The sequence below is a fragment of the Phodopus roborovskii genome, unplaced genomic scaffold, assembly GCF_943737965.1.
Source record: "Phodopus roborovskii unplaced genomic scaffold, PHOROB, whole genome shotgun sequence".
NCBI classification, from domain to species: Eukaryota; Metazoa; Chordata; class Mammalia; order Rodentia; family Cricetidae; genus Phodopus; species Phodopus roborovskii.
The window spans coordinates 17,810,873-17,830,015 of record NW_026126461.1 but is presented as its reverse complement, the minus strand read 5'-3'; the positions used below and the strand labels follow the sequence as shown (position 1 = coordinate 17,830,015).

Here is a 19,143-nt window from a genome sequence, read left to right as displayed (position 1 = left end):
GTAAAAGCTGAACCCTTGCCTAGTGGAATCATGGATCTGGGAAGCAAACTTTCTAATTCCTGTCGGGTACAACCAAGAATACAGGCTGTTTCTTTTCCTTATCTAACACAGACAGGGAAAGAAAGGCAATGAATGCCAAAGAGCCAACTCACAAGCAGGGCTACACTCCCTCAGTAATCTCCTTGCATGTGCTTAGCTGAACACTTTTCCCTCTGGCTTAGTTACTATCTTGTCAGCAGCCCCTGGCTGTCATCTCTGCCTCCCCACAGCGCCTCACGGGGGACAATTGGAAGTCAGAACTTAAGTTTTTGCTAAGCGAATAATAGATGTAGAATAACGGACTACGCTGTCTCTTTATACCTAGGGTTCTGTCTCCTTATGTAGAAAACAACAGGCTTTGTTTTCAAAATCCCTTATGCTTCCATAACTCTAGGATTCTATAAAATCCAAAAGACACCATGGACTGAGGAGATAGCTCAGGGCCTGCCTTGGGAGCATGGGTGCCCAAGTTAGGCCACTCAGAACCCCATGAAAGAGCCACATAGCACCACATGGCTGTAATGTCAGCACTTTGATGGTGGACATGGGTGGATCCCTGGGCTTGCTAGAGAGACAGCCTGCAATAATGCCAAGTCCCAGGCCTATGAAAGACCCTGCCTCAAAAACCAAGGTAGATGGCAGCACCTAAGGAGGAACACCTGTCCCCTGACCTCCACAAGCATGAGCACATGCACACAAGTCCATGTGCACACGCATGCACGCCGCGCGCGCGCGCACACACACACACACACACACACAACATATCCCATCCCAATACCTGAGTAAAAGTAAGGTGTAAAAAGTCCATCTACGTCTCACTGGGAAATAAAATATACAACTCTTGCACATAGAAAGGAGAGGGGGGAAATCGTACAAAGTAAAGGTGAGTGATGATAATAATCACAGTTAGATTTGCTTGCTTGCTTGGTTACATTCAGCTTCTTCATGCACCCCTGTCACTATTACAAATAAGGCAGTGTGGGCCTCAGAGAAGTCCGTATACTGCGGTAATGCAAAGCCCACCATGCTTTTCCAGCAAGTCCCAGAAAAGTAGTGTTGTGGTCTGTTTCTAACTGAGGTACACAACACAACCACCATGTAACACGATGTCCCAAAGATAGTGGCCATTTTACACAAGAATTCAGGTTTGTATAGACGGCATTGCATGGAACATTATGCAAATGCAACAAAAAAGAATCTGCAAAATGTGGGGAAACATCCCAACGTCCCGGCTTAGATCTTAGGTTACCCGTTCTGCTCTCTCCTCCTACACATTCAAGATTACACTGCAACACTAATGTTATTTCTACGTTTCCTATAATTGCTCTATTGGGCATGCAGTGTATCACTGAAGGCCACCAGCCATGCAGATTTCTGTCCAAGGTGTGACACTGGAGTTACAATGTGAAGAGGCAGGAATCCCCATGAAGCTCCTCCACACCTAAGCAGTTGCATACGGCTGATCCGATGGCACCCACAGCCCTCTGCTGCCTGAACAACAGTGATTGCTCCAACTTGATAACCAAGGCAGGTAAACAGAATTTTCAGGTTGCCTTGACAACATTTGCCAGCTTCATCAACAAGACAACAGAAAAAAAAAAAAAAAAGTGAATCTGACTAGTAGTCCAATCTGAAGATGTTCCAAACTTGCAGACTAAAGGAATACCGATGTTGCACCAACCCCTGGACGTGTTATTCCATTAGGCATATATACCTCGTTTGTTCAGTCTAAGCTGCAGGTTTAGCAACATGTTAACAGCCTTCTCAGCAACCAGTCGAGACCTGTTTTATGCTCAGAGGAATGCCAGGCACCTGAATTGCATATCAAATCCCTGAAATGAAGACACATCTTAAGCCACAGCATTATGGAGACCGTAAATAAGAGATACAGGGGTGAATGCATAATTCAAAAGCAACAAGCGTCTCCTTCTGAAATAAGAATTCATTTAAAGAGTGTCTAGGTTCTCAGAATAGTGTTAAGCTTATAGCTCATTAAGGCTTCCAGCTGCTGTCTCCATCCTGGGTGTCTATTCATCATTTTAGGGGCTAAATAGATGCACGGCACAGGCATAAGATTCGATTTGAAAACCACCAGTAACTACAGAAAACGTGAGCACTTGCAAAGGAATGAGTTTTGACAAGTTAGCACATCATTAAGGGGAGCCACTCCTGTCCAGTAGAATTTCTTACGTGTCCCCTCTCCCTCCACACTCTTACAAACGCCAAACCAGGCCGGTACACATTGTGTTTCGCTTTATCAAAACATAGTCTTTCAAAACTTTATTTCTACTAAATTTTAGAATCGGGTCTCAGTACCTTTCAACGGAGTAATTTTGAACAATTCTAACACCCCATTCTGCACAGAGTTGAAACATTTAATCATGTTATTCTTCCCGTCAATAAAAAAAATAGGAACCCATTATAAATGTTTTCTATCTGGGAGTTTTGTGTATAATATCAAAAAAATGGAATTGTAAAACATAAATGATGGGAGTTGGGAATGTGAAATTTCATTCAATTTCCAAATAAAATAAATGCACACAAGAATGTCTTATTCTTGGGAGTTCTCTGATCAAGGTAAACAGATGAAGAACGGAAGTGGGTAATGGGTGATATAACCAAATTCAACTACTGAACAGACAACTTCCGTTAAGCTGCTCCGGGGTGCTTAACATTTTTATCTATTCCTATCCTCCATGCAAGACACAGTAAACACCAGCAAGCCTGGCATCTCTTCTAAGGTTGTCAGTGTTCCTGAGCGACAATTACATTTCCTTCCAGTGGCTTTCAAGAGTTAACAGAGGTGTGAGGAATGAAGGCAAAGGGCATTCTGAAGCTGGCTTGCTGACTTGCCAGCGATCTCCAGGTTTACATTGCCCCCTTTAGGCAAGTCTGCGACGGTGGCTCAAAAAGGACACGGTGGCTCAAAAAGGACACGGTGGCCTTTGCTTTTAATCGATTCCTGTTGTCCAGTGCTTGCTTTTCCCTTTATTCTTCTCACTGACTTGATCTTGTCTAGTGTGGGCCCACCCTGAAAATATGATTTCATCAAAGCCCACAACTTCTAGAACCCTCTACGAATCAGTGACCAGGTTGTGCACAATGTCTTGAAATCAATCCATATGATCGGTGAAAGGCGTTTGAAAACAGCCACAGCAATTGCCACTGCCCTGATCAAGATGAGTACTAGGGTTGTGCCCCAATATTCACGGCTGACTTGTCTGTACATGGTAGACATTGGAAAGACATGTGAAGTTTCCAAAGGTAGGTTGTGTGCAAACTGCTTCCTAAGCTGTTTCTGTCTCAGAAACAAACACATTTACATCATTTATATCAGATTCACTTCAAGTGCTCATCAATAATGATTTTTTTTTCTGGGTAGAGGCCCAGACTAAGAAAATCAGGAAACATGGGGTAACAATTTCCCCAGTGTAATTATAACTCACTTAATCTGGACAGCCATTGATCTAGGTACCCAGTTGATGCCCATCGTCCATGGGTGACATGTTTCACACAAACACAAAAGAGCACAGAGTATAAGAAGAGCTTTACACACACATACACACACACATGCACGCACACACGCACACCCACATGCATGCGTGCACAGAAGCTGGACTGGAGCAGCCTCATTAACCCAGAGGTGAGCTAGTCCCACAACACACAGCACAGTCAGTTCACATTTTGCAGAAGACATATTGCTTGGATCTTGTCCTTGGATGCATCAGCCTGCAACAACAGTTCATTAGCTGTAAGTACAGCAATAAATAACAAGGAAAGATTGCTCTGTTCCCAGCACCAGCGATGATTGCATTAGAAGGCCATTTATTGAACGTTGCAATAAGGGTACATCCCTGACCTTAATTTCCCAGCACACAAAACATCTTTACACAATTGTCAGGGTGTTCCACTTTGAGGTGGGTTATAATAGAGGACTAATTTCTGCCAGTTTGGGTGAAGTCTGGACATCTGACCAACTTAAACCCAAAAGGTAGATTTGCCCAAATTAATACATTTTGGCTTAATGGACCCCAAGAGGCATTTCCTCACCGAAGTGACCGAAGTAGACTGATCAGATGCTACACACGGAATTTTCAGAAAATATTATTGACGAGTTTACATCAGCACGCTTGTAAAGTTCTCATTTGTGCATCAATTTAAAGCACAGTTTGGTTTAATGAAAGGACACATGAGTATTAGGAATTGAGGTCTAAGTTAGACAACATGGCAGGTCTATGCTGGTGTCAGCAATGCCTTTCCTCATTCAGTCGGTATCAAGAATTAGCAGTTAGCACAGTGAATAAGTCCCTGTTGTAATGTAACCAGGCTGTCTTGAGAGCCCTGTGTCCCACTGCTTTGCCATTGCAGAGGACACCGGACAGTACCCATTGATGCTCCAAGGGACTCTGTCTACAAGGTGTTTGGGCAAGATCATGTATACAGCACTATCCAATTCAGAGATGAGACTTCACAAGTCTGTCACCCAGGAAACGGGTTTACCTAGACTCACACGCCGTTTGTGGTAATAATTTGGATTCGGAGTCCATAAAGATACAGGCACACATTGTTTGGAGAAAACATTGCAAACTTTGCCTATTCTAGATTGTGGTACATTTGCCACTACGCTGTACAGCTTTCCTCTGTGAGGCTATAATAGCTCCCACCTCCTCTCCCCAGAGAAGGACCGCTCAGATCCTCCAACCAGTCTGCTCTGGTCTGCTCTCCCTTGCAAGACCTATTTATCTCTCAGCCAGGCTCACCCAAGTGAACACGGGTGGCTGTGTGTGATCTTGCCTTTGAAGCCAAGGCACAGATACCCAGAATGGAAAACAAGGAAGGCTTTGTACTGGATTCTTCTGAGGCATCACGACATTGGTCCCTAAATTGTACGATTGTTAAAATCCGACCAGCATACACATACCATGTTCCACTCTCATGACTGCCATTATGGCTGATGGGTGGGATATTAGAGGGTGTGTAGGATCTGTGGGCTTCGGATTTAGACTTTTCTCAGGATCATCCCTCCCTTGAGCCATTCCTTACACTTTCTGTTTAGTTAGAATAGAATATGTTCATCTGTCTTGCTATCCTGGGGCTCCAAGTGTATGCCACTCATTTGTTACAAGCCCTTCAAAACGTCCAGGGCATGCATGTGTGCCTTCTACCCATTACACACTACTCTGGACCAAACTCATCAACCACATTCCCCTGCCTCACCCTGGCAACTTCTGTCTCTGTCAGTTCCTGACAACTCGGGCCTATGATTTATAAACTGTTCTCTCTGACAATCCAGTGCTCCCCGACGCCCACCTACTTCTGGCCTTTCAACAAACAATATGCCACGAGACATCGAGTTTGCATCATACGAGTCACAAAGGTCCATGCGGCAAAGACATTGTCTCCAGCTTGATAAAGACTTTAAGAAGTAAGGCCTAATGGACATCTTCAGGTCTCTGGGGGTATTGTCTTTAAAAGGATGGTACACCCTTCCCTTTAGTTCCTTCGCCATGGGTAGAAGGGCAACCGAGTACATATGGGCCCCCTTGCATCTTATCATCTCCCTGGCTTCCATATCACCCCCAACTCCCTACTCCATGCATCACCTATTTCTTTAGCCACCTAATATGCCTTATTGTCATGTTTGCTTTCTCTCTCCATCCCCCGTGCTGGTGTAAGCCTCACAAAGATGAAGGCCTCCGTTTCCAGGTGGCCCTGACACCTAAAGGAACGAGGCAGTGCCTGTGGCTTGATTTGTGTACCCCAAAGGCACATGTGGTAAAGAAAGGCTTAGTCACTAGCTTGGAAGTGGTGGAAGCTTTGATGTGGCCATGGTGGAGAGGAGGTAGGTTACTGGGGGCTTGAATTCGCCTTTGAAGGGTTTGTTGAGGCCCTGGATATTTCTTTTCTCTTGTTACTATCTGACCACGGTGAATGAGCAGCTTGCTCTACTATTTCTCTCTCTCTCTCTCTCTCTCTCTCTCTCTCTCTCTCTTTCCTCTCTCTTCCTTTCTTTCTAGATTTCTTTCTCTCTCTTCCTTTCTCCCTCTCTCTCTCTCAAACACACACACACACACACACACACACACACACACACACACACACACACTGATGTTCATTTTCTCCTCACAAGTCTGAAACAATAAAGCTAGCTGACCACAAACCAGAACCTCTGAAAACCTGGGGCCCAAAGAAACTTTTCTTCCTTTGCTGGCTCGAAGTGTTCTGTAACAGTGAGGAGAGGGTCACTAACACATAAGTTCTCAGCACATTGTTGACTGGATGGATGGATGGATGGATGGATCAATGAATGAATGAATGGGACACATGATTATAAAATGTGGGCGTCTATGAGGGAGGTGATGATAGGACTGGAAAATACAGAATTGAGGAGATGTGATGCCCAGGACTGAGATGAGACACAAGAAGATTTGAAAGGAAGAAGTTAAATACAATGGGAATAGTGGGCATGTGATTCAAAGGTGTACAGAGCTACATGGGACATGCAGGAAGCATCTATTTAGCTGTGAGAGTTACATATGATACACACTGCAGCCTGTGCTCATACCAAACCCAATATATGCTACTTTTCCCTGTAGATATAACTATGGCAAGATGTAATTTCCACATTAGACAGTACAAGATTAATAACAATAAAACTAAAGTATAAGAATATACTGTCACAACGTGTTACTATAGCCTGTTCACCTCTTTCTCACAAGATAACGTATTGTCCTGTACTCACCCTATACATATTAACTGGGGGTGACCTAACCCTTACAAGTGAAGCTGAGGATAAAAGGGAGCTACTATACATAGCTTCCACCCAGTCACCCCACCAAGTAACCCATCCTTATCCCACACCCTGCTCAGGTGAGACAGCAGGCTTCTCTGCTGTGCATGCAGAGGTGAGCAGATCTGACGTCATGAACGTGTAGCCACCCTGAGCAGATGCCACCGAGCCATTCTGTAACACCGGGGGCATTTGACAAGCACTTATCTCCTCAGGATGAAAGACAGTATGACAGGATCTGAGAGGACCCTCTTGGCTCATGTCCACAAACCATGGAGATGGTCACAGCAGTGGAAAATATCAGATCACCTGAGGCAGACGTGTCCTGGCTAATATTAGTTTTCATATCAATGGTTGCCATGGCGATACCTATAAAGATTTAGCAATGACCAAGCAGTTCACACTTTTAAAAGAGGCCGCTGAAGCGAAAGAAACTGCCACCCACCGTTTGTCCTCACAGACCGCTCATCCCAAGGGCGTCCATGAAAGGGCTCGCTTCCTTCCATTGTTCTTGGCATGCCCCCCAAAAAAGATCCAAGGTAGATGCTGTCACTTCAGGCTCCAAGGTTCTGCTCTCTTCCCATGCGATTCTGAGAGTTCTCCCAAACACCGCCAGGCCATTCCTGCATCTGTGTTCTGATCCCCAGGCTTTTAGTCTAAAAGGAGACTCCTCACAATGGCATCACGTCCTGGGCGAACATACACGGGTAGTGACCTTCTACTGTTTACAACCAACATGTTTCAAAGGCGGTGGAAGATGGCAGCCTGGTGTCATCCATGTCGGTACCGATAGACGGCTAACTCTGTAAGGACTTGCTCACACTAGTATTCTCTAGTGTAATAAACATAGTACATTGATGATAAAAGAGAGTGGTCCTCAAGCTGTGTGCTTGAAAGGGTGAGAGCTACCAGGTAAAGCCAGCGATCCGGATCCTGGGCCATGCAGGCTTGAAGCTCAGTGCTGTGCTGGCTACCTGATGATAGAGAGGTCCTCACGCTACCAGGTAAAGCCAGCGATCCGGATCCTGGGCCATGCAGGCTTGAAGCTCAGTGCTGTGCTGGCTACCTGATGATAGAGAGGTCCTCACGCTACCAGGTAAAGCCAGCGATCCGGATCCTGGGGTATGCAGGCTTGAAGCTCAGTGCTGTGCTGGCTACCTGATGATAGAGAGGTCCTCACGTTACCAGGTAAAGCCAGCGATCCGGATCCTGGGCCATGCAGGCTTGAAGCTCAGTGCTGTGCTGGCTAACCCTAACCTTGACACACACTGGAGTCATGTGGGAAGAGGAGCTCAGTAGCTGAGAAAATGCTTCTGTAAGATCTGGCTGTACACAAGACTGCGGGGCATTTTTTTAAATGAGCGATTGATGTGGGAAGGCCCCCTCCCCCCCAGGTCATTGTGGGTAGGGATGCTGGTCCAGGGTTGTGTAAGAAAGCAGGCTGAGCGAGCCATGAGCAGCAAGCCAATGAGAAGCACCCTCCACGGCCTCTGCATCAGCTCCTGCCTCTGGGTTCTCACCCTGTTTGATTTCTCGTCCTGACTTCTTTCAATGATGGGATGTTACCTGGATTTATAAGATAGGACAAACCTTCTCCACCCCAACTTGATCTTGGGCATGGTGTTTTATCGCAGCGACAGTGACCCCAACTAAGACAAGTGTCATCCTATAACTTCATTCTCCTGGGTCCCCTTAGCATATCCACTTTACCCAGAACACCCCGGGTCTATCCGTACCTAACCCTCTGGTCTCCCGTGCGGCTTCCCCTCACATGAGTGAGTTCTCTGGTTGCAAAGATGATGCTCTCACCCAGGCCGGGATTCCTGTGTTCTTGTTGTCCATCTCATCGACTAGACGTGGTGGTTCAAGACGATAGAGAGGGTTAACTAAAATAACTCCCACGGCAAGCCTTAGGCTGTAAATGCCACACAAAGCTGTACACATTCGTAAGCCTCGGACTCTTCCCTCTGTGGCAGGATAGTGGGTCTCCCTTTCCTGTTTCACTTCCATGGACCTGGACCACAGGACATTGGGCAGGAAGCTCCTGTAGAAGCTTATATTTGACAGTGTGAAGGGCGTGGGCTCTCAGCCTCCCTGAGGTATGCTGCACCGATAAACTCCACTTTCCAGGAGAAATTGCTGAGAAGACACCACTCAGGCGGCTCGTCCGCTGTGGCTGCTGACTTGGTTATTTTTATGTTGAGAAAAAAGAGGCAAAGTGCCGGGAAATGCGTCTGCTTGGGGACTCCGGGAGTGACATGAAACCAGCTTGAGACAATGGGCAGCAATGTGAGCCTGTCCCAACCCATTTCTCCAGCCCCGCAGCCATGACAAGATCTTGTGTAGATTAGGCTAGCCTAGAATTAATTCATATCCCAGGCTGGCCCAACACTGGCGATCATCCTGCCTCAGTTTCCCAAGTACTGTGTGCACCATCACAGTAACTGACTGCCAAAGCAGTGTTTAAGGTATTTATTTACTTGCGAATTTTTCTAGAGACTACGCAGCACAAGTATACCAAATATACAGTCCGTATCGAAGATGGATTAACTTTTTCTTTTCGAGAGAGAAAGCCGAAATGGTTTACCACCAGGATAAAGAAACAGAATGATAGGCATGGTCATAGCTCTTTGGCATCCATCAAAAGAAAAACCTGAAGTAACAACAGCAAACAACCAACCAATACAAAACCAAAACGAATATGCCTGAGTTTTAACTATAACAAAACAACTAAATTCTTTGGATAGTTTGATGAGCTACTACTTCCAGAAGAAACTCAGAAGTTAGCTTCAGAAGAGGTTTTGAGCAACAGGACACCTAGTAGGTGTCGGGCTTGGGCATCCTCTTTATGGGGCTGCCTGGGAACGATGTTCATGGAGTTCATCCAGCTGCTTCTGACCTCTGTCGGGGGGGGGAGGGGTTGAATGACAAGGGCCCCACAAGCTCACATATTTCACTGCAAGGCCCTGCCTGGGGAAACTGTTGGGCAAGGATTAGGAGGCGTGGCCTTGCTGGAGGAGGTGTGTCACGGGGGGGGGGGGGTGGGCCTTTGTGGTTGTAAAAGCCCATGCTGGTCCCACTTTCTCCCTCCAACTTAAAGATCCGGATGTAAGCTCTCAGTTAGAGCCCCTACACCATGCCTGGCTGTCTGCGTCCATGCCCCTTGCCAGAGTAATCCCGGACTCGCCGTCTGAAACTGTAAGCAAACCCCCAATCAGACGCTTCTTTTTATAAAATGCCTTAGTCATGGTGTCTCTTCACAGCAACAGAAAAACGATGAATCCACAAATGTAAGTTAGGCATCGCTATTAAGATCTATGTAGAAACATTAACTTTTATTTACAGCAATTATCTGTAGGAGGTCATAAGAGGGCATTTGTAATTCGCAAGGGAGCTAGATCTTTGATATTGGTAGGGTAATTTAATTTAATTGGACTCCATATTAAGTATGAGGGTTTTTGTTTGCTTTCTTAAGATTAAGAGTGCTGTCTTTGCCAATACTACTGTGCCCGAGGTTAATGGAAAGCTCCTAGGACCATTCCTGCAAACCCTGGGAAAGGAACCATGTGGTGTGAGCCCTTCAGGATGTGAATAAGCATGGAAGACTTGGTAGTTTCCAGAACGCATGGCCATAGCTTTATAACATTCTACAACAAGGTTGCAGGCCAAGAAAATAGAGGAAATATTTTCTTGTGCCATTAAACTTGATCTTATCGGAAGCCCTACCTACTAATGGGTAGAGAAAGAAATTGCCCTCCCCAAGAACAGTCATGTTATGCAAAGAAAGAATTATGGACACTAAAATAAGTGTAAGTACAAGAGCTACTAGAGGGACCTTGTGTTGGGACTCCGAGGACACCGCTAACTCAGTAGCCGCTAGATAGAACAGTGAAGGCAGAAATCCCAACCGCAGAAAGAAGGGAGCGTGCCATGACTGAGGTCATGCAGTCTGCCCCTATTTCAAGCATGTCACAGATTTAAAAGGCTTTTCTCCCCCCTCCCATCTGGGATGTCAGCCACTAAAATAGTCTTTTGAAGGGAAAATGACCCCTGAGTTACAGATGACCACGCTGTAAACAAACCGGTGGTCATGAAAGTTCGTAAAGCCACAGCCATTTGGCATAAGGAGATCTTCCAGCTGACATCAGTCATGCAGGATTTTCTTTCTACTTCCCGAAAGACACCTACGAAGGTTTGACAAACATTTTTGAAGATTTAATTGCTGCTGTCTCGGATTCTTTGTACAGGTTCCAATAAAATATTTTTCCAGGTTTTGGCATGTTTCGTTTCTTTTCATATTTTCTTTCTTTCTTTCTTTCTTTTCTTTTCTTTTTCTTTTTTTTGAGATTGGGCAATGCTGTATAGCCCTTGCAAGCCTGGTCCTCAGTGTGTGACCTCAACCCCCGCCCCCAGGTGCTAACTAACATCACAGACATGCATGCTTAACCAAAGAAAAATGCTCTCTATATCTCACATTAGCAGTAATGTGACCACAGAAAATGTCTGTCTATCCATCTAAATCTATCTTTCCATTCATCTCCTATATAACAACCCATCATCTCCCTACCTCTCTTTACCTATCTGGCATTTATATTATAACCTCAGTTATTATATTTAGTATTTTTGTTTATGTACTCTACAATAATAGTATATTACCATAATATCACATGATATTATGGTAATATCCTATTTTGCTCTCTAGCTCAAATAAGGATGCCATGCAGGTATGAAAATATGAGAATCTCCATCGATCTTGTCCAAAAATGTTCTTTCCTGACACAGTATCACTTTTCATGGGTTCTGCTTTAATTCTCTTACTGGACTGGAATTTTCTGTAGCTTTGAGTTACAAAAGCGCTGGGAACAATTTAAGGCGTTTCTATGGAAAGACGATATAAAAAGGGAAGTAGCACAAAGACAATTAAAGTGATACCTAATATTAGATGGATTCCCTTGATTGATGGCGTATATAGCTACAGCCTGGAGAGCGATGGGTGGAGAACAGCCATCACCCACTCCTCTGCACAGCTCTAGACTTACTTGCTCAGGAAGGAAGAGCTCGGGCCTCACTTTCAAGTTCATTTCAAAGGAGAATCTCCCTCCCAAGGCACAGATGCTGCCTAAACAATCTTGGCAGCTCCATGAACTTGATAGCTGTTTCACTTTATGAACCTAATTCACTTTGAAGGGAGAGACAACTGACTATTGAGCTCATTTCGAAGCCTCAGGTGAAGAACAAAGTTCATCTAAGGAGGGGCGTGATGCTACCAGAACCCAAAACTTGTAAAGGCCTCAGCAGGCGCCGGCTATACCCTTCTGTGCAGCCCCAAAGTCTGCATTTGTTCAGGTACGTTGATCAGGAATGTTCTTGAAAGGAAATTAAATGGCAGGCTTTGAGACTTGATTGGAATATGCTACACTCCGCATTTGACAAGGTGAATGCCAAGATTTCATGTTGGGGGCAGAGCAGGGAGCTTACTGCCTTCTGTGGTCACACGACAAATCTGTCACCAGAGTTTAAGCTGGCGAAGGGATGGTAACAGATCCTATCAGAACTCTTTTGACACAGGGCTAGGCTGTGAATATCCAGGGGTGGCTTCAAACCTGCAGCAATCCTTCTGCCTCAGCCTCCCAAATCCCAGCATTATAGCCATTCACAATTGTGCCTGGCTTTCTCATAAGAAAAATTTAACGCCTGGGTGTGATATGAAGTTGCAATTAAATTTTTAAACCTCTGATGGGAGATGTCATTCTGTAAATATGTTTCTCATACTGGTTAATGAATAAAGCACTGTTGGCCAATAGGAAAGCAAGATAGGCGGGACTAGGAGACAAGGAGGAAATAGGAAGTAGTAGGGAGGAGTCAGCATGTAGAGACTGGGGAGACTAGAGGTCCTGGCCTACTCCTCAGTAAGATGAGACCACGTGGAAACACTTAGATTAATAGAAATGGGTTAATAATTAAGACAGAGCTAGCCGATAAGAAACTAGTAACTGGCCAACAGCATAATATCAAATACAGAGTTTCTGTGTGTTATTTGTGCCTGGCACCACAGTGGGTCCAGGCTGCTGGAAAAACTATTCTTACAGACTCCATCTGAGAAATTCCAGTCCAACGGGTTGAGAGGTGGATGTGAGTTAAATAAACTGAGGCACCCACCAGAACTGGTGGAGAAGGGTCTCTCATCCTAGCTGCTCACAAGGCTCCGGCAGGAGGATCACAAGTCTGAGGCTATTCTGGGCTACAGCATCAGTTCAAATAATTCAGCTTGGGTAGCTTGTTGAGTCCCTGTCCCTAAACTAAACCTTCCCTTCTCACCCACATTTTGACTCCTACCAACTCTCCAGGATGGTTTTAAAGTGTGTGTGTGTGTGTGTGTGTGTGTGTGTGTGTGTGCACGTGGTAGGAGAAAAAGCAAAGGATGCACCAGAGATGTTTTTGAACACTAAATGTAAAGCATGGCTCTGGTTTTCCCAGAGGGATACCCACATTTGCCAGGGGCCCCACAGGGCACAAGCGAGTCCTGATTAGACGCAAGCCATCTGTGAGTGGTGCTGATTATTTGTCAACAGAAGGAGAGACTAACTAATGGAGCTGCAGAAGGCTCCCCAAGGCATCTCCCTTGCTGCACATATTCAAAAAATTCATGGTGGGGGATGTTCTTCTGCATACATGTTTCTCTTCTTGGTTGATGAATAAAACACTATTTGGCCAATAGAGGCAGGACGATAGGCAGGGCTAGGACATGAGTAGAATGCTGCGAAAGGAAGGTAGAGAGTCAGCCAGAAGGAGATGCCATGAACAGAGGACGGAGTAGCAGGTCTGGACCCTTCCCTGGTAAGATGAGACCATGTGGAAATACTTAGATTAATAGAAATGGGTTAATAGTTAAGGGAGAGCTAGCCAGTGAGAAGCCCTAGCCTTCGGCCAACAGTTTTATAATTAATACAGCATCCGTGTGTTTCTTTGGGGCTGAGAAGGGTGGCAGAACCTGGCAGGACAAGAAACTCCAGAGACTCCAGGAGGGTAGAAACTCAGCTACATGGCATAACTAGGGCCAGGCTGGGTTAGATGAGCCTTTCAAACAGAAACTAAACAACACGCTGCAGATCAAAGAGTCCTGTGAGGCTTGCTTTGGTACTGCGTATGGAGCCTCCTGGGGCACACGTGCCAAGTCCAAGTTTGCAAAATATACCTCGAATACAGTCTGTAGACGTGACCCTGCAGTATTCCTTCCAACAGGACAGCGTATCGTTCTGAAAGAAATTTGCCCATCTGGAAAACTCAGAGTCAGGTCCTTCTGATGTGGGGGTCATCTACAGAAACGACTGAAATAAAACAGTGACGTGACGGCGGCCGGGCTCTGGTAAACAGAGTGTTTTCAGTCAGCTGTTTGAAGCCTAAGGAGGTGTGGGCTGATGAGCTCAGTTTTAGCAAGTATCACACTACACACCACATAGGGCTAATCAAGTTCTTAGTACCAACCATCCACCTTTTAACTCGGGATTATTCTCGCTGCTATGCACATGACAAAAAAACAGTGATTATGAGTCTGCAGGGTTCGTGAACAATTAAAGTGTTGCTGAGGCATATACTACAAAAAGGATTCTCCCTAACTGGAGATGTCCCTTGTGAATGAGTGCCCTCGTAAACTTGAGGGACAAGAGGCGTACAATCGTGGCTTCCTTGGTGACAAATGGCCTTACAAGGATTTCAGCACCTTACAGAAATCTCAGATGCAGGAATTTCCCTTCTGTAGAGGTGAACGCATCTTTCTGCATTTCCTAAGACTGGGCAGTTTTCTGTGGTTAAGCATTCAATGTCTGTAAGTAGCGGATGCGTAGGTGACATCTCTAATTTCAGTTCAAGACAGATTTCTCCAATAGAGCTTATTATAAGTATAATTATATTTACATGCGAAGCTTCAACTTACTGTGCATTGAAATCAATTTGTAAGTTAGTGTACAAAATAATTAGTTTCCTTATGATTTTTCCATACTAGATGATACGGGCTCTCTGGGGCTGGGGTATGAAGGAGAGCGCAGAAGCGGGCAGAAGGCATGGGGGAGGTCAAGCTGGAAGAGAAACAGATATACTCATAGTAGTAAAAAAGTCACCTCTGCAAACGCTTGGGTTTCACCATCTGCCTAGCAGAGCTTGTAACCAATCCTAATTTCACCGTTAGCTATAAATAATGCAAGATTTCCAAAGTACACAGCACAACTGTGAATCTTGAAATGGAACATACTTTATTTTGTCGGTTATAACTGTTCTTTTTTTTTTTTTAAGTGTCTTAGAAGACAGCTTAGGGTGACCTCCAATTCCTTGTGACAGCTACTTTAGCCCACTAAGCCACAGATGTGATGATTCTTGTATGTGGGGACAATCCAGGATGCTTTCCGGATCTGGAGATGGGAGTAGCTTTCTACATTGTAAAAAGGCGACAGGCAGCTTTGATTCTTATAGGCATTCTGTGCCCACTCTTGTCTCATCTATTAGGGACCGCTTCCTAATTATGTCTGTCTGCTTCCTTTTAAATCACCTTCTCCATACTCTGCATCCAATAGCGATTCTTGTAAAAAAAAAAAAATGTACTAAGAACACAAAGGCTCTGACTTCATCCAGCTTTTCCCATAGCTAAGAGGGCATGCTCTATGCATAGGCATTATAACAGTTCTCCGTTATTCGGTGGCATTTATCATTTCCTAGAATTTGGCATTTGGAATAAGATAATCATCATTTTTTTCTAGATATTGAAGGTATTTCATTTCAGTGGCTCAGAGACTTATGAATTGTATAGACTTATAATGAATAGATTAGGTACATGAAGAAAAAAAAAATTGCTTTTAAATTCTTAAAATCCAGCCTTCCAGTTCTTATGTTTGGAACTTCTGTTATACAGGTTTTATTTCTCTCCTGTTGCCTGGCAACAAGATGTGGCCAGTGATGTCAGAGGTTAAGGAGCAAACCAATGTCATGGAAAGTAACTCTATCAGCATTTCCCATCAAACTTTTGTAATCTTCGAAATAAAATTGGTTTCATTGTATAAATGTCTGTGTCTTTTTTTTCCTCCAATGCCAAGTATTTAGAGACTTTTTTTTCTGGATATGAGTCCATTATACATGGACTCATATATATATATATATATATATATATAATTCATATATATAACTATGCACATTGCTTTGTAACAGGCTCCTCTATTACACCGGGCTACTTTGAAGGTTAAAGGGAACAGCCTGTGGCATTATGAAGCATTGGCTATAAGGGAAGTAGTTGTGGACATTTCTGAAAATATTCTAAGCATTAGAAACCATCATTGGTTCTAACTGCCCTCACCAGGGCGCATCAATTAGCATCATACTCAATTCCATTTTGATGTGTATATGTCTGCTTATTAGAAAGGTAACATAAAGCAATCTAGAGCCTCCCTTCTCTATTTCAAGATGGGAAAAACAGCGATTACAATTTGCATAACACCCCCCAGTTCATGATTCTGTAACAAACTCCTAAGGATTCATTGCTCAGAGTAGTAAATGGCATTTTGGTATGGTGCATCATAAGGGTTAGTTTCCAGTTTGGATAACACCCTAGATTTTAGTGGCGATTCATTTGAAAGAATGTTTATAAGCCCTGGCCCAAATGTTTAGCTCTTCCAAATTAACTTCAATAAAAATAAGACACCTTGAGTTAGAATCACATTTCTTATTGGTTTGGAAGAAACCCCTGATTGTTGGCCCTCCATCTCTACCAGCCACTGCAAGGATGTGTCCCTAAATTTTATCACTGAAAAGTAACTGTGCTCTTCTTCCTCCAAATGCTCTAGAAACACGGACCCTCAAGTCCCAGCTAAGTTATTTCTAAACTAAGGCCATACATGGAGTAATTCTTACCAATGGAAATAATTCCTACTCACAGGAAAGTATGTTCATGGATAAGAATCACCCAAAGAGATCTGTCTATTCCTCTCAAGTTTAATCGTTTTACTCTTATGCAGACCAATGTCCTTGGAGTCACTGGCCCTTTCTGAACTGCTAGTCCATCAGACTCCTGGAAAAATAAGCAGACGCCATGTTGCCAGTTGTCTACTTACTGTTGCTATACGTTTCTGCATCAGAGAATGTCTCCAGTGCACAGGCATGCCTTGAAGGTTAGAGTTAACCTAAGCTACATGACATCATGTGGTATGCGAAAAGCGATCGTAGTTCTCTAGTAAGTAGCAAAAGTCGTTGGGAGATATATCAGGGAAGGACAGGGAAATCTCATTTGGTCACAGAGAGGAATGTTTGCGACTACATTCCTTAGACGGGGTCACCGCTAAGGAAAGGCATGAAAATGCAAGCCTAGAACATTTTGCATTAAATCGCAAGATGACATTTAAGATCCTGACAGATACAATTTGCACGACACCTGAGAACGTCACTATGTGAACTAGGTATGATGTAGTTTTGTTGATAACAATGCAAAACTACTATTATCACCTAAATCTTGAATTGCAGCCCTGGGAAGAAAGGTTCATCCCCTACCCCTATAACTGCTAGTTTGAAAGTATTATTTTTTTAAATGATTCCACAAAAAAAAAAGAATGTCTGAAAATATTTTTTTAAATGATTCCACACACACACACACACACAAAAAAGAATGTCTGGATTCATTTAAATTCATTCAGAAATACTTCATAGTTAGACATAGTAAAGGAAAATGGGATGTGCTACAAAAGTAGGAATACTTAAAATGTTAAACTCTGTGAGACTTTCTCAGTGTATTGCTTTGTTTTTGAAACTTGAGAGAGAGAGAGAGAGAGAGAGAGAGAGAGAGAGAGAGAGAGAGAGAGAGTAGTTGGCAGGAAGGGGGTTGGGTCCCTTTGCATCTGCATCCACTGTCTATGCCCCTTGGGATGAAGCATGTAAAGCAACAGGAAATTCTACTTCTAAGACATTGAGAACCCTTGTGAAACAGATGGAAAGATTGAAGGCCTCATTAAGAGAGGTTCCCAAGTTGACCGAGTTTCTGCTCCTCCTCTATAAAACTGTTCACCGGTCACTTCTGACCCCAGGCATTGTTGACAACACCCACTATTCCAGGGACCACACAAAGGCCAATGCCTCCTAAGAGACCCAGGCACAAGGCTATCTCTTTCTGAAATAGCTAAGTTGGATTTAAAGGCAGCACTATCCTTTGTGGCTTATAGAATCACGATCTGTGCATCATGAAGCTGGGTTATCCGTTGTTTCTGCAACTGCGTACAAAGTAAACTTAAAGCCCACGGCACTAGCCCTGCGTTTAACTCCTGGCAGAGAATAAAATGAGCCACAACTTGTGAACGGCAAAGACGAAGGCCAAGTGGACAGCACTCTTGTCCTGGAGACAGCTCAAACGTCCCTCTTAAGAACTCCTACACTGCAAGCTGCCTTCACAACTCAGAGCTGTTTCCAGACTATTTGGACATGTTTCCCCAGAGCAGAGGATTCCTAGCCAAATGGGTCAAACAGGGTACAAAGGAGGACAAAAATAAAAACAAAAAACCCAAAACAAACAAACAAAGCAAGAACATACAAACAACAACCACAAAGGAAGGTGAGATGACATTGTGGCTAAGTTTCATGCCCCTCATCCCCAAATTTCCCTACCAAACTCTGACAAACACAAGGACGGTTATCAGAGCAAAGTCACAGGGAACAAACATCTTAAGACTGTTATTCGTTAAGAATAACTGTTACACGTCCCCTAGAATCCATGTGTTCATTTGCTTAATAGCTCATTACATTCAGGTTCTAATTACAATTATAATTCCTAACCGCCATCCCTTCGCACAGGTATACATTCATCTTAGCAATGGAAAAAGAAAGAGAGAGAGAGAGAGAACTTACCCCCGAAGCCCAAGAGAGACTTTGAGCACAGATACAGACAGATGAAGGAAGGCATGCTGTGTCGCAGTGTAGCAATGTCAAGTGTGGCATCCGCACACAGCTCCCACTCTTCTAGGAATACACAGACAACTCCCGGCAGTAAAAGCAACGTTCTTACTGTGCCTTCTAAATCCTTCCCTTGAATGCAACTCTCAAAAAGCGAGCCAGGAGCCAGAAGCAGTGACTGCGTAGCATTTGGGGATGTCCTTGGGATTCTGCTCCTGTTTTCTCCCTGGGTTCCCAGAGTAGCGGACCTGCATGACTGTGCAATGTTCTCCAAAATGCTGTGGAAGGAGGACTCTAGGAGGGAGACACGGAAAACCTGAAGCGTCTACGTCTCCCCGTGACCCTGGCTTCTAGGCATCAACATAGAATCTGCTGTCTGGCATCAGTTTTTCAGTTTT

The 19,143-nt window shown here is 44.2% G+C and overlaps 1 protein-coding gene across 1 annotated transcript in view; it reads right to left on the bottom strand.

Moving 5' to 3' along the window:
- The window catches only part of Epb41l3 (erythrocyte membrane protein band 4.1 like 3), a 144,267-nt gene extending 125,464 nt beyond the window's left edge, over positions 1 to 18,803 (bottom strand). Inside the window, exon 1 of the mRNA XM_051190905.1 lies at positions 18,701 to 18,803. Coding sequence (XP_051046862.1) covers positions 18,701 to 18,755 — 55 coding nt within the window. The 5' untranslated portion in view covers positions 18,756 to 18,803. The remainder of the gene's footprint in view (positions 1 to 18,700) is intronic.
- Between the last annotated feature and the right edge of the window lie 340 nt (positions 18,804 to 19,143).